The sequence below is a fragment of the Phoxinus phoxinus genome (genome assembly GCF_949152265.1).
Source record: "Phoxinus phoxinus genome assembly, chromosome: 18".
NCBI classification, from domain to species: domain Eukaryota; kingdom Metazoa; phylum Chordata; class Actinopteri; order Cypriniformes; family Leuciscidae; genus Phoxinus; species Phoxinus phoxinus.
In genome coordinates this window covers 4875646-4891167 of record NC_136893.1, presented here as the reverse complement: position 1 = coordinate 4891167, position 15522 = coordinate 4875646, and the positions used below count along the sequence as shown (strand labels likewise).

At 36.9% G+C, this 15522-nt stretch overlaps 1 protein-coding gene across 1 annotated transcript in view; it reads left to right on the top strand.

Annotated features, from left to right (window-relative positions):
* cdh24a (cadherin 24, type 2a) overlaps nucleotides 1–13029 on the top strand; it is an 81080-nt gene extending 68051 nt beyond the window's left edge. Inside the window, exons 10-14 of the mRNA XM_079589622.1 lie at nucleotides 689–806; nucleotides 1737–2063; nucleotides 4984–5188; nucleotides 6809–7160; nucleotides 9039–13029. Of these exons, the coding sequence (XP_079445748.1) occupies nucleotides 689–806; nucleotides 1737–2063; nucleotides 4984–5188; nucleotides 6809–7160; nucleotides 9039–9938 (1902 nt within the window). The 3' untranslated portion in view covers nucleotides 9939–13029. The remainder of the gene's footprint in view (nucleotides 1–688; nucleotides 807–1736; nucleotides 2064–4983; nucleotides 5189–6808; nucleotides 7161–9038) is intronic.
* Nucleotides 13030–15522: the final 2493 nt, after the last annotated feature.

Genomic DNA, 15522 nt, shown 5'->3' with positions numbered 1-15522 from the left:
CCAATATTTCCTTATTCTTTTTATCGTTTTAAGAAGAGAGAGGACGACAAAATCATCCTCACTGCTTAAACACTCAATTTTTTATTGTTTTGCTCATTTTTTCACAACAGATTAATTAATACACATCGGACTCCGTGTACAAGGTCTCTGTACGTGAATTTTTTTTAGGATGACGAATATAATAAAAAACTTTTGGATTCAGTGTGCAAGGACCTTAACAGAGGCTAGCTAGTAAGAGCTGTGAAGTAAACTTCACTCCCCTAGCCTCAAGAGGTATGCTAGTGACTGATGCTAAAGGCTGTGGTCTTTAGTGTCCTTGTTAGCGCCCTCGCCTCTCATGCTGGAAACGGCAGTTCGAATCCCACTCGGAGGGATGCAAGTAGAACCAGAGGGGTTAAATTGGTGCCGTGACCCGGATGCGAGTGAGGTTTAGGGGGGTGAGTGTAACAGAGGCTAGCTAGTAAGAGCTGTGCGAGTAAACCTCACTACCCTGGCCTTAAGAGGTGCATTAGCGACTGACACTAGAGACTGTGGTCTTTAGTGTCTTTGTTTGCGCGTCCGCCTCCCATGTCGGAAACGCCGGTTTGAATCCCGCGGGGAGAATAGAACCAGAGGGGTTGCATTAGACTGCAAATCCTTGCTTATTTATGAAAATCATCGTATCAGTCTTTCTCCATTTGCGTTTCAGGTGGTGCAGGTGATTCGAGCGATAGATAAAGACCAAAGCAGCTCCAACTCTCCCATCCACTTCAGTATTCCCGCAGAATCCAGCAGTGCGCTCAACTTCTCCGTCAGAGAGCGAGGAGGTGCGCTCTCCAGATATCTCCTGTCATCCATCCGTCTTCTCTTCCCCATCAGTTTTCCTCATCTCCCTCCCGGTCTCTGTCCAGACATATATCCTCCTTCATTACGCTCATCCATTTATCTTTTTTTGTCACATTCTGCTCAGATGAACACAGCAAACTCCCTTCTCTGTGCTGCAGCAATCCTTTCTTTCATTATCCCGTTCTCCGCTTCAATCTGCTGGTTTCTAATTTGCACCCCAGAATAAAAAATTATTCATCATTCATTTCTCTCTAAACCTGTATGCTGTTATTTTTCTGTGGAACACAAAGGGAGAAATTTGAGAAATCTGGTGTAAGGAAAATATCTGTATTATATATTATATAAAATGGTATAATATTATAATAGTATTATAATTAACATAACAAATTACAAATATAATTAGTATATATATACAGGTGAAACTCAAAAAATTTGAATATCGTGCAAAAGTACACTTATTTCAGTAATTCAACTTAAAATGTGAAACTAACAGTATTATGTAGACTCATTACATGCAAAGTGAGATATTTCAAGCCTTTTATTTGTTATAATTTTGATGATTATGGCTTACAGCTTATGAAAACCCCAAATTCAAAATTAGAATATTGTGAAACGGTTTTCATAAGCTGTAAGCCATAATCATCAAAATTATAACAAATAAAGGTTTGAAATATCTCACTTGCATGTAATGAGTCTATATAATACGGTAATATATTAGTTTCACCTTTTAAGTTTATTTACTGAAATAAATTAGCTTTAACACGATATTAAACATTTTTGGGTTTCACCTGTATGTATACATACATATATATATATATATATATATATATATATATATATATATATATTACATTTTTCATAATGAGTCACATGACTGATGATTGTTTATGTTCCATTTATTTTGCTTCCAGACCACACGGCGAGTCTGGTGCTTTTGTCGTCCCTGAAGGCTTTTCCTCGTTCTTCCTCTTTACCGACTCTAAAAATACCCATAATGCTCCATGACGGTGCGTCAGACCACAGGAGCACAGGAACAATTACCGTTACGGTGTGTCCGTGCCAAAACGGAGGCATGTGGGCAGAGGAACAAAAACAACAAACGGACGAGAATGATAAACCATCTTTGCCGGACTGGGAGAGGCAAGCGGCGTGTTTGCCTGTACCGTCAAACTCCTCGCTGCTGGGAATCAGCTCGGCCGCCATGTTGGCGATCCTGGCCTGTGCGTCAACTTTTCTGGGTCAGTTTTGATTTTCAGTCCATTTCATCAGATTTGTGTTTGCTACTCGCCCTTCGCTCCGCCTCTATAACCGGCTGATATAATGATGTGTTGTTGCTACATCTGTCCATCACTCCCTGTCTTGCCTCCTGGTGTGTCTTAAAATTGCTCCTTTTCTTCCATACATGTATGTTTTTATGGGTCGTTCGAACTTTCCGCCAACCTGCCTAATTTTTTCTGCTCTGTTTGACAGTTGGGCTTGCTAATGAACATGTTTGGGTTTGATTTCTGCTCTAAGTCAGTCATAATAAATAGCATTTGATGAGTGCTGACGGCATCGTATGGCATTTTGAGATTGTGGAACAACCCTTTCCCTCCCTCAAATGACATTGAACACTCAAATCCCACTGAGTGAGTGAGTGAGAGGTGGAAAAGGCATTTTCTACAAATACACTTTAATGTCTTGCAGTGTAGCCGTATGGCAACATATAATTTTCCTACACTGTGCAAAAAAATGAGCAATCTCTTAAGTAACCGGTAATATACAGTACTGTTTTTAAACCGCATTACTCCTTCAAAACTCTTTACATGGACCCTTGCTGAAATGCTCCACAAATTGCTTTATTGAACACATTTTGATATGTTGCTTGTAGTAAATCATTACTTTCATCAAGTCATTTAGTTGCTGTTGTTAACAAGAGTTAACAGTTGTTGTGATCAACTTTATCTAACATCGCTTTACAGAAAATTAGGAAAATATGTACTGTGCCATAATGGAAAAAATGCTTGAAATTGGAACCGCTCTAATGTATTTTCTCAGTGGGAATTTTATAGATATTGGCATCAGTTATGTTATTACATTTTCTTGGAAGTGTTTACCATGATATAATTGCATTTCTGCAAAAATAACAATTTTCATTTGTATTTTTTTTGGGGGGGGAATGAAAAATGAACAGTGAAAAAAGCATTTTGGAACGACATGGAAGAAACCTTGAGAATGATTCACTCAATTTTAGTTTTAAAGAAATGTCAATTTAGTTCATTATAAATCATTTTTAAGATACAACTATTTTTAAGAATGTGTTTAAGAATAGTTTTTAAACCATTTTCCCTTGCCGTATGCCAATGTTTCCCCCATTGTTTCTGTTAAATATCTTTGAATACATTTTTGTTATTAGAGCTATTTTTAAACTGACAGTTATGAATCATAGCATTAGAAGTTAGCACTGAAACTAAAATACATCATATTGGTAACTTTGAAGTATGATGTATATTTGTATTTGTTCTGACTGAAGGCAGTTGTTGTGCAGGGTTTGAAGGTTTATTCTTTTAAGACCAATATTTTAGAAACACTGATAATGATTGATTTGATTAAATATTAATTTAGTTCAAGGGGATATTAATAATTTTGAAGAAACATTGTGCTGCTGAGTTGCCATATGGCAATGTTTCCTTTTTGTATCTGTTATTAAAGCTATTTTATGTCTGAAAATATTCCACTGTTAGAACACAATGAACAGTTGCACACATTATTTATAGTGAAAACTAATTAGCTATCTAAAATAAGATGTTTAACTTACTTGGCTTGACTGTGAACAATTTATGAAGGTTATGAACCTTTTGTTACAGATTGTAAAAAAAAAAAAAAAAGTTGTCTATTTTGCACCATATTTAGCCTCTACATCTTCCTCAAACAGTGGAGAATGGTGCCTAGCAACATCAGGGTCATGGGTTCAATTCCCAGGGAATGCATTAAAGGATTAGTTCACTTTTAAAGTGAAAATTCTGTCATCATATACTCACCCTTAAGTTGTTTCAAACCTGTATGAATTTCTTTCCTCTGCTGAACACAAAGGAAGATATTTAGAAAAATGTCAGTAACCAGACAGTTTTTGGTTCCCAATGACTGCCATAGTAGGAAAAAAATATACTATGGCAGTCATTGGGAACCAAAAATTGTCTGGTTACTGACATTCTTCTAAATATCTTCCTTTGTGTTCAGCAGAGGAAAGAAATTCATACAGGTTTGAAACAACTTAAGGGTGAGTATATGATGACCCAATTTACATTTTAAAAGTGAACTAATCCTTTAATTGTAGGGATTTCCAGATCCGATCACGTGATCGGAAATCGGGCCTGATCATGTGGTTTCAGACTCGATCGGAATCGGACGTTACCTCCCGATCAGGACTCGGATATGTATATATATTCTCATTATTTTTTAACACATCTATAGTTATGCGGTGGCACAGAGTTAGACCCTTTTGACTCCACACAGAAACAGCAACGTGTGCGGCATGACATAACTTTGTTGACATCACCAAAAGTGAAGAATTTATTACTTGACTGTTTGTTAACAGAGCTGTTGAATGTTAAAATAAGGTGAATTAACTAAAAAGTAAGGAACATCCTGGATCTGTTTTTTCGCTCTTCTTTATTCTGTTTTATGTAGAAGTATCGGATCGGGACTCTGTATCGGTAGATACTCAAAATCAAATGACTCGGACTCGAGGGCAAAAAAACCTGATCGGGACATCCCTAATTAATTGGAAAAAGAAATGTATAGCATGAATTCAGTGCAAGTCGCTTTGGATAAAATTGTCAGTCAAAAGCTTAAATTGAATGTATTTCAAGCCTTTATTTGTTATCATTTTGATGATTATGGCTTACAGCTTAATAAAAGCTTTTCACAATATTCTAATTTTGAATTTGGGGTTTTCATAAGCTGTAATCATCAAAATGATAACAAATAAAGGCTTGAAATATCTCACTTTGCATGTGATGACTCTAATATATTAGTTTCACCTTTTAAGTTGAATTACTGAAATAAATGAACTTTTGCACCATATTGTAATTTTTCGAGTGTCTCCTGTATCTGTGTTTTGACTGCACATGTATCAGTGGAAAGTGTCTGTAAACGTTTGTGTCTTCTGTCCGTTAGTGGTGGCTGCGCTTTCGCTATCGTTGCGAAGGCAGAAACGGGACACTCAGTCTCCTGTGGAAGATGACGAGATCAGGGAGAACATCATCACGTATGATGACGAGGGAGGCGGCGAGGCGGACACGGCCGCGTTCGATATCGCGACCCTGAAGAGCGCCCCCCAGAGCATGCGCAGGGCACAGCGCCTTCGAGACAACAACAATATGTGAGTGTGTTTGTGCACGTGTGTGTTTGATGCTCACATAAATAGACGTCTCATTTCATTGTTCGGATCGCCTTGATATCTGCTGCCACTATCTGATCTTTCAAATCACATGTCATTTCTTGACATTTGGTTTAGAAAATGCCATATTATAATATTAGCCCATGCGAATCATTCAGCTGACATTCACGACAAACACAAACTTGTGTATCTTTCTGTGGTTACTCGAAATACGTTGCTCTAAATGATGTTAACTGTTTATCTGATTAATGAGGGCTCTGTACTCAGGGGTGTGTGTGTGTGATTTAATGAGCCTTCACATGCAAATCTGACAGCTGTTTCAGTGCAAAGTTCATCTAGTTAATATTTATGCTGTTCAAACCCACACGGTGTCCTCTATCCATCATATTCCTGTTAGATGTCATTGTAATACTCCTGGGCAGGTTGACGAAAGTACGTCACATGCAACTATTTTTAAAGATACAACTGACAGTTTTTGAATCGTTGCATCGGGAGTCACAACTGGGACTACTACAGATCTTTTAATTAAAACAAAACAACTTCCTGGTAACTCAGAAGCATCTGGTTTTGGTGAAATGGTTGAGATGCAGTTGTTCTTTAAAAGCCCCATTAAAAGCTTAGAGCTGTACAGTTTTCTTGAATTTGGTGATGTATTACCCGATTAAACAGAGGGGTTATGCAATATTAGAGATAAAACGTCAAAACTGTAAGATACTGTTGAGATAAAGTTGAAATTGACAAAAAGCTATTATTATGACAAGTCAAAATATTAGACTTTAATTTAATTAATTAAAGTCGTAATTATTATGAGATAAAAAGCTATTTAAAAGTTATTTACAAACTAAGTCACAATTAAGAGTTAAAAAGTTGAAACTTTAACTGTTATGATTTTAAATTTTTGTCATATTTTTTGTCAATATGAGATAGTGTCATCATTTTGAGATAAAAAGGCAAAACTGTAAGATAGTCATCATTTTGAGATAAAGTTGAAATTGACAAAGTTATAATTATGACAAGTCAAAATACAAGTCAAAATATAATGTGTTGTAATTTTATAAAAATTAAAAAATTAAAAAAGAGAGATATAAGTTGAAACTGACAGTTATAATTATGATAAGTCAAAATTTAAGTCGAAATTAAATAATAAAAGTTGACAATTATGACATACTAAGAGTAAAAAAGTTAGCATTTTATCTCAGTTATGGTGTATATTATTTATTTTATGTCATATTTCTGACATTAAAAGTCGAAATTATGTGATATGTCATAATTATGAGATACAAAATGAAAGTTGTAAGATATTGTCATAATTTTGTCATAAAGTTGAATTATAATTATGAGAAGTCACAATTAGATAAAATTATGAGAACGTTTAAATGGACAGGACAAGTAGGTATTCTACTTTGAAATTATGCCATACTAAGTCATAATTTTGAGTTAAAAAGTTTTATGTCATAATTATAATTTCTTTTTAGGTCATATTGTCGACTTCATAATTATGATTTTTTTTTTTCTTCGTATGTGGCAGAAATTAGCTTCCATACTTAACTGCTATAATATTTAAACCATTTCAGTGTCTTCATTTGTATTGTATTATGACAGGTATTCTCAGGATAACCTGGACAGCGTCAGAACCTTCAGCTGGAGTCAGAGTTTGGGTTTGGACCCACGGCGTCCCGTCTCTGCACCGCTGTACGGACGGTACTGTTACACCATCCAGACTCTTCCAGCTCCGAGAAACAGACTCGGCCTCGACCTCGCCAAACTGCCGTACGCTCTCCCCGCCAGCCAAGGCCAGTCCCGCGGCCCTTTAGAATCCGGCTCGGTGTTTATTGACAAAATCAGGAATGGATCAGAATGTAAAGGAGCAGACGGATCCACCGACAGCATTCCGAAAGAGAGCGAGACAGGAAGTGAGGTCATCTCTGAGAGCCGCACACTCAGCCAGGATCAGGTAAACTAATATTATCGGCAACACTTTATTTTGATAGTCCACTTTAGATATTCTACTAACTATAAGTAACTTTGCAGCTACATGTCAACTAACTGTCATTAAAGGATTAATATACTGTCTGCTTAATATCTGCTAACACTTTATTTCGATAGTTCACTTGTACTAACTTGTAACTTGACAACTACAAGTCAACTTATTCTCCTAACCCGAACCCTAACACCTAACCTAACAGGTTAATTATTAACCTACCTATTAATACTCTAATGACAGTTAGTTGACATGTAGTTGAAAAGTTACTTATAATTAGTAGAATGTCTAAAGTGGACTATCGAAATAAAGTGTAACCGTATTACACATTGCAATCCTATAGAGCGCAACAGCAGGTTTCTGGGAGTAAAAACATCCCAATTATTATAAACTTATTTTGTAATTTTGATTTATAAACTTACCTAAACAGACGTATGATGAGCTCTGGAGTTGGTTAGCTATGAGATGTGCTTCTTTTAAAGTAACAAATCAGTGCGATTTAAGATTTTCTGTGAAGAATTAAACTACTCATAATCCCGAAGATACATCCACCAATCAGAGAAGTCGCTGTTGCAATGGAAATTAAAAAGTATGATCAACTGTGAGTTCCTATAATCTAAAACTACTTATATTTGTATATTTCTGAATATTTTGCAATAGCCATAAAACATATTGTTTTATAGTTATAATAATAAACTAGATACATAAAAACATTTATATTCATTTTATGTTGTAGATTACATCATGCACAGTGCCTCTTGGGATATGTAGTTTGATTTAAAATACTTTCTTTGATTTAAGTCAAAGTTTTTTATTTACATGTAAGTCAAAGTTTGAAATGTGATTCATCTCAGAGATTGGTAAGCCTTTATTTAGTCTTTTTTTATTTTTTATTTTTTTTTAGAAAATGAACAGGAAATACTGTGCTCTAATGTCCATATAATAACCATCTTCATGTTATGTTAAAAATCTTTATGTAGCTTCAATTATTAATAGCTTCAAGATTATTTATTTTATTTTAAAGAAATTAATACTTAAAGGAACACTCCACCATTTTTTCATATTAAACTGTTATTCCCTTAACTAAGACGAGTTGATGCATACCTGCGTGCACTTAATCGCTCTGGCGCGCGGTGACACTGATAGCACTTAGCTTAGCTCAGTTCATTCATTAGAGACCAAACAGAGATGAAGCTAGAAGCGACCAAACACCTCCATGTTTTCCCTATTTAAATACAGTTACACGAGTACTTTACACGACCAAGTATGGGGACACAAAATAAAATGTGGCGCTTTTCTAAGCGGGTAAAAAGGATAACTATAATGTATGGCGGAATAGCACTGGGAGCACTTCGACTCCTGATGATATTACTCCTGATAATATATCACTGATATTACTGCGCCGAGTCGAAGTGCTCCCAGTGCTATAAATGCTGTTCTTTTGAATGTTCTGTTCATCAAAGAATCCTGAAGAAAAAAAAATTCCACAAAAATATGAAGCAGCACAACTGTTGCCAACATTGATAATAAAAATGATCTTCTTGAGCAGATATTAGAATGATTTCTGAAGGATCATGTGACACTGAAGAGAGTAATGATGCTGAAAATTCAGCTTTGATCACAGGAATTAATTACATTTTAAAATATAATATTTTAAATTGTAATAATATTTCACAATATTACTGTCGTAACTGTATTTTTGATCAAATAAATGCAGGCTTGGTGAGCAGAAGAAATCAAAAACATAAAAACAATCTTACAAACCACAAACTTTTCAATGATAGAGCATATATGAAGCTATTGAGGTATACATTTCATGTTTTTCACCATTTCTATTGTTTTCTTCCTCAGTCTGTTCATTCAGACCAGGTTCTGTTCGTGAAGGGCTCCAGTTCCTACTCGGAGGCTTCCAGCTCTTCAGTGGGCCACAAGCCGGAGTCGTCCCCTCGCTGCTTGACCACGCGAGCCTCCATCTCCACCATCACCACGGACGACTCCACCCCCGCCTCGGCTTTGGACAAGAACGGAGACGTCACTCCCATCAGCACCAGCCAGAGCACCGCCAGCCTCGCCACGGCGGACATGCCCTTCAGAACGATGGAAGGCACTCTTCTGAGGGCCGGCGGAGGGGTCCCTGTGACCGGGACCACGCTTCTCTACCCAGAAGCTGTTGGACTAATGGGCTTGTACGGCGTGGGCGGGCAGAACTATGTGCCACACCTAGTGATGCCCCTCCCAGGAGGGGCGGGGCTGTATGAAAGGGGGTGGGGCTTGGGGAAGGTTGGACAAGGGAACTCGGAAAAGGCAAGCGGCGATTCGTTGACTAACAGAATGGGCGACTTCCTGCAACATCGGCTTGCCCTGGTGACCTTTGACCCCATGCAGCCACCATACGACTCGCTGCAGACGTACGGATTGGAGGGGGGCGGCTCTCAGGCGACGTCTCTCAGCTCGCTCGAAAGCGAGGCGGAAAAAGATGCAGAGGGACAGAAAGACAGATTTGAGGAATGGGGACCCAAGTTTGACAAGCTGTTTGACATTTTCAGGGAACGAGCGCAGGAAAAAGAGGATACCAGAAAGCACGAGGGCGATCTGTCGAACGATGAACACCAGGAAGAGGAAACGAACAAGACGGAGAGCGAGACGGAAACGAGAAAAGAGGACGACGCGACCGAATCGAACGAGACGCGGCGGGTCGAGGAGGAGGACATTGAAGAAATGGAACGAATGCAAAACAGAAAGAGACACTAAATGGGAAATGGGGACAGAGAGAGAGGATGTGATGTCACATCGTGAGCGTTCAAAAGCAATAAGTGCTGAAAGGAGCCAATGAGCACAATCCGGACAAAGAGAATTTTATATGGACCTGCCAAAAACTAGTATGTCAGTGTTTTAGAGGAGCAGACGGTCTTATGTAAGTCACTCGCTCAGTTTTTACACTCGTCCAGCCACACACACACACACACAGTGCTTACATCCTTAGATACTAGCTCATCTTTATCTTAATAAATATTTTATTTATTTCCAGGCTTAAATCTTAGATTTTTAATGTGGTCTCAGACTTTTATACCCAGCATTAACCAGTGTGTTTCTGCTCTCGCATTGTGAAAAGATAACAAGACACGGCTCACTTGATTTAAAACAGATTTATTTCTCTTGTTATTTTAGTATATTATTTATATGTTGTTGTATTAACTATAATTATTTTGAATTAGCTTGTATTTTTATATTTTTAGTTATCATTTGAATTCTAGCTTAAGATTGAACTTGTCATTTTTTTATATTTCTGTGTTTAATTTGTTTTTATTTCAGATTTAGTTTGTAATTACTTGAGCTTAAATCAACTTAAATATATTTCAGTTATTTGCCTTTAAAAAAATTGAAGAAAAACGAAAACGGCTTTCATGTTTAAGTTAAATAGCAACACTGAATCTTGTTTCTCTCCCCAATGAGAGCAATTTAAAGCTTTTTCTCACCTTTTCTTCACTTCTGATTACTATTTAAATCCTTGCTGAGGGGTAAGTGAAGAAATGCTGAAAAACATTCGTCAATGTTTTGAAAAATTCCATAAATTACAGGAATGTTTCGGTTAACCTGCACCCTTAGAAGAAAAGGTTCCATATAGAATCTTTAAGGGTTCCGTCAGGCGCTTCATAGACTGTATAGAACCTTAAATGAGTTAAAGATTTAATGAGTTAAACAAAGCTTAGTATTTTGACGTTTTGTTCTACAATGTATATTACACACACCCATACCAAAAACATTTACTTTGAAGCAGTTTTGTTTCATTTTGAATATGTTTCTAATAAGTAACTAGATTAGGCAGCTTGGGGTGTGTGTGAGTGCGTGCAGTTTACGTTATAGAACGAAAGGTCACAATATTGCCAAGTTACTCTATGTTTACCACAGACTTTATTTAACTCATGAATAAAAACAAAAAACATTATAAAACCCCATTGGCGAATGTTGTGGGAACCATGGCGAATTGATCTACTGGGTTTTGGTGTCATCCCTGCATCACACAATTGTGCGATCATTTTAGACATTTCTCCTTTTTGGCATAGAGTAAATTGAGCAAAGAACCCTAAAGTTCTAAATAGAACCCAAAATTAACCTTTTTTTTCTAAGAGTGTGTAATAAAGTGCAACAGTCAGGCTCCAAAAGTAAAAACTCCATTCATATTCTCTATAGGGATTTTTATTTATTTAAATAACTTATAAAGCGTTCAAGACACCTCTACTGTGAGCGACGAGGTTGATAATCAATAGTATGTTGAAGCCCTCAGCCCGCATTATTTTAACGTATTCTTAAAACAATCGTGTTTGACAGCGGAATTCGTGGTGAGAACTACATTACCCATGATGCTGTACAGAAAATTCCACCAATCAGAGTCGCCACAGTCAAATTTTGCCAAAAGAGCTCTTTAGCTCCGCCCACTCCCATGAAGCACTGCGAGTGACGTAATCGAGAAAGCATTTTCTCTCTCAAAATACTTACAGGTGAAACTCGAAAAGTTCAAATATGGTGCAAAAGTTCACTTATTTCAGAAATTCAACTTAAAAGGTGAAACTAATATATTATATAGAGTCATTACATGCAAAGTGAGATATTTCAAACCTTTATTTGTTATAATTTTGATGATTATGGCTTACAGATATGAAAACCTTTTCACAATATTCAAATTTTTTAAGTTTCACCTGTCAATATGTGTGTATATGTGCATATTTTATTGCATTAAATTAAAATACATTGTAATATATATAAATATAAAGTCAACATTTGTAAATGAGTAGTTTTATATTCCTCCAATGGTTTTAATTTGATTATGCTGTTTGCAATGCTTCATGGGATTGTAGTTCTTTCCCTCACTAAAGCCATTAAGGACACAGTCTTGTACCTTTGTATTTTTGTCTGATCTTCAAAGACTTTTTTTTTTTATTCTTATGGGAGAAATGAATGGAAAAAAATACTTGAGGAACCAGCGCCTCTGAGAAAGTGGGCGGGCACTAATGCACTCTATATGAACGTGATTTTTCTTTAAACATGTACAGGTCACGGCATAAATCTGAGCTGGGGGATCCAGTAAAGCAAGGCTTGTCTCGCTCAGCAGACGCACATTAGCAGACACACGTCGTAGTCGCTCTCTCAGCGCTCTCGTGTTACACTTAAGTTAATAATTCACATCGGCGTCAAAGTTATGAAACATCTCATTTTTGAAATATTGATTTGAGCCCTGCAAGCAGCATTGTTTGGAAAATAGGTCTCATGAAATATGTACAATCGCTGATAAATTCATATTGACGCTTGTGTATTAATAAGGCAGCTCTCTCGCTCGGATTGTGATAGCGAGAAAGCTAAGCTGTTTAAAATGGTTCGATAAAAGGCTGTTTTTACTAGGTCACCGCAACCACACACACGTCAGTGCATAAAGTCGGTTTACGCATGGCTTACTTCTATCCGTTTTTAGATCAGTTTTCCTCTGTTCACTAGTCCGGATGCTGTGTCTGGTTTAGCTTCTTCAGTTTTAAAGGAAGACCTATGCAACTGAAACTCGGAGACGATGAACTTCTGAACTGAATGTGATCATGTTTCATGTGGGGTTTTTTGGCCTCTACTCGCTGTTTGCGTTCTCGTGTACAGATGTAAATATCGTTGGAGAACTGACAAGCTTTTTTGGACCTGAGAGTTTATGTAAATCTGAATCTGTTCATGTAAATGTTGAATTCAATCCTTAAAACCACAGCAGGAGGAGATCCTGAGAATTTCCCGGCGTGTTGTATGGTCTCTCGTCAAACTGATAATGAACTGTCATCTGATGTTTAATAAATGGTGTACAGTGAACTTTGGTAAATGTGGATGCACAGAAGTGTGACTTCATTTCTTCAGTAAAGCACTTGAAAGCAGTGAAAGTTTGCAGTGATCAGGCTCTCAGAAGACAAAATGCACCACACAAGCATCATAAAAGTAGTGCATATGACAACTCTGAATAGTTTTAGCATGTTATTGAATATGGCAATGTTAATGTATATTATATCTGATATATTGATGCTGCTGTAGAGCAATATGCACTTATATATACACTCGCCTCTGTAAACATGTAAGAAATCTGGCCGCTGCATGAATAGATACAGAAATCCTGTAGCAGATCTAGACAGGTGGAGCTGGGGGAGGTGGAGGGGTTCAGAGGAACTCTACAGGACTAGCTTACAGCAAACAATGAACCCGACTATTTAAATGTTGAGCAAGCAATCTCATTGGCTGCAGGATCAGCAGAGGCCAATCAGCTTGTGCCTTGTAATGATGTGATTGCTTGCAGATTGCATGTAAAGCACATATCAGCCTGTGTCACGCAGTTTCATGACTGAACTAGATCTTTTTAATTTGAGTAATAATGTGTCATGTCTTGTGAAGTCATTAGATAGCTTTGTGTGATGAACAGATTGAACTGCAAGTCATTATTAGCTGGAAATGCTTGCATCTGAAATATAATTTGGGCTTATTCATATTCAAAATTGGCACGAATTCTGGCATGATGCAGGTCCTTGAATACGTGCAAGTATTATTAAGCAGGGTTATTATAGTTAACTGTGTGTGTGTGTGTGTGTGTGTGTGTGTGTGTGTGTGTGTGTGTGATTATGTTAGTTAAAAATAAATGTTAATTGAAATAAAAATAAAATATAAAAAATACAACGAAATTATTAAAACTTAAGTACAATTAAAATGAAAGCAGATAGGCTAATTTAAAATGTCAAAACTAATTGGAAAAAAAACTATAATGGTTTCTCAACAATATTAAAATATAACTGTTAATAAGATTTAAAAACCAATTTATTCCACAAAAAAGTATTGTATATTATTTACATAAACTTACAATTACATTTATATACTTAGGTGGAGTGAAACTCTCACTGACGGCACTCAGCATGTTTTGATTTAACAATAAAACCAGTTTGTTTTCTTTGGGTTGGGTGCTGTTAATCACATAACTGAATGAAATGTGTGAGATCCACCTACATGTTTAAGATAATTGTTTAATTATGAATGATATCTTTTGACCTTGATAACTTTTGACTGATTTATTTCAGTAACAGGGTATGTAGGCTACAGTAGCTTCATGGCATGCATTTTTATTTGAGCGTATGTTTTGGTTCATGAAATCTTCCATGTTCAATCTGTCAATTATCATAGATTTAAAAAATATATATTTCAAAACGTTTGCGTTCCCTTGAGAAACTTTAAGTTTGCTCACAAAACTTTTGTTCCCTTTAGAAACTTTGTGTTTCCTCACAAAGAACTCAAAACTTTTGCAAGTGAACACAAAGTTTTTTTTAAAATCATCATGTCCCTTTAGGGGCTCCATCAGAGTCGTCATAGTCACAAAATGTTTCTTTTTGTATTTTAAGTGCTTATAATGGTGACGGCTTTGGGGAATGTGCATTACAATAAAGAGACTTGGTGTTTTAATGATGAATGTTAAAAGGTCCCTGCATGTATCGGATATGAAATCATAAAATTTTGATAAATCAGAAAGAGAATATTTCCCAGGTTGCCAGATTGTGTATCTTTAATGTACAAAACAAACTTTGTCTTTCAAAAGCCATTAATATGACTCAACTCAAACACGTTTTTAAACATTTATAATATGCAAAGGATTTCATTTAGCGGTTCATTGAAACCTTTAAATATATATATTGTCTCCAGTCCGTAATTATAATCCACTGCAACTGCATACATTTTTAAGACGGCGTGAATTATTAAACCGCAAACTTCCAAACTACAGAAAACGCTGCTGTCTTTATGTGACATGGAGCCGCTGTGATGTTCGTCGGAGAATGCTAAAGCTCACATCACATTTATTGCACTGTCACTTCGCTTTCTACACGAGACGGAGGAGAAGAAAGAGAGGAAGAAGCGCGCTTTAGGCTTCAGACCTCGGGATGAGAAATCCAGATCAAGTGCATCTTTCCGTCTGTCTCTTCAACTGTGTGATGTGCAGCACTTTCTGCTTTTATCTAAACAGGTTGTCAGCGAGACACAGAATCACTTATTCAGAAGAGGCAGAGGCACACCGCCAGCGCCATTAATATACCGGGAGCCGGAATACCGTTACATTAGAGGAAAAGGAGGCCAGCGGGCTTTTAGACCTTTAGCGGTGTGGCCCTGACGCTAAATTATTCAGCCAAACACACAAACCGCCACCGAGCGATAAAATCTTTTGAAAGTTTAAAGCGACTATACCTTCCAGACAGTATTATCTGCTGTATGTAATTCACATTTACACCCCTGAAGGCAGAGCGTGATGGCCGTCCTCTCGGGTCTGGTCACTAGCGGTACG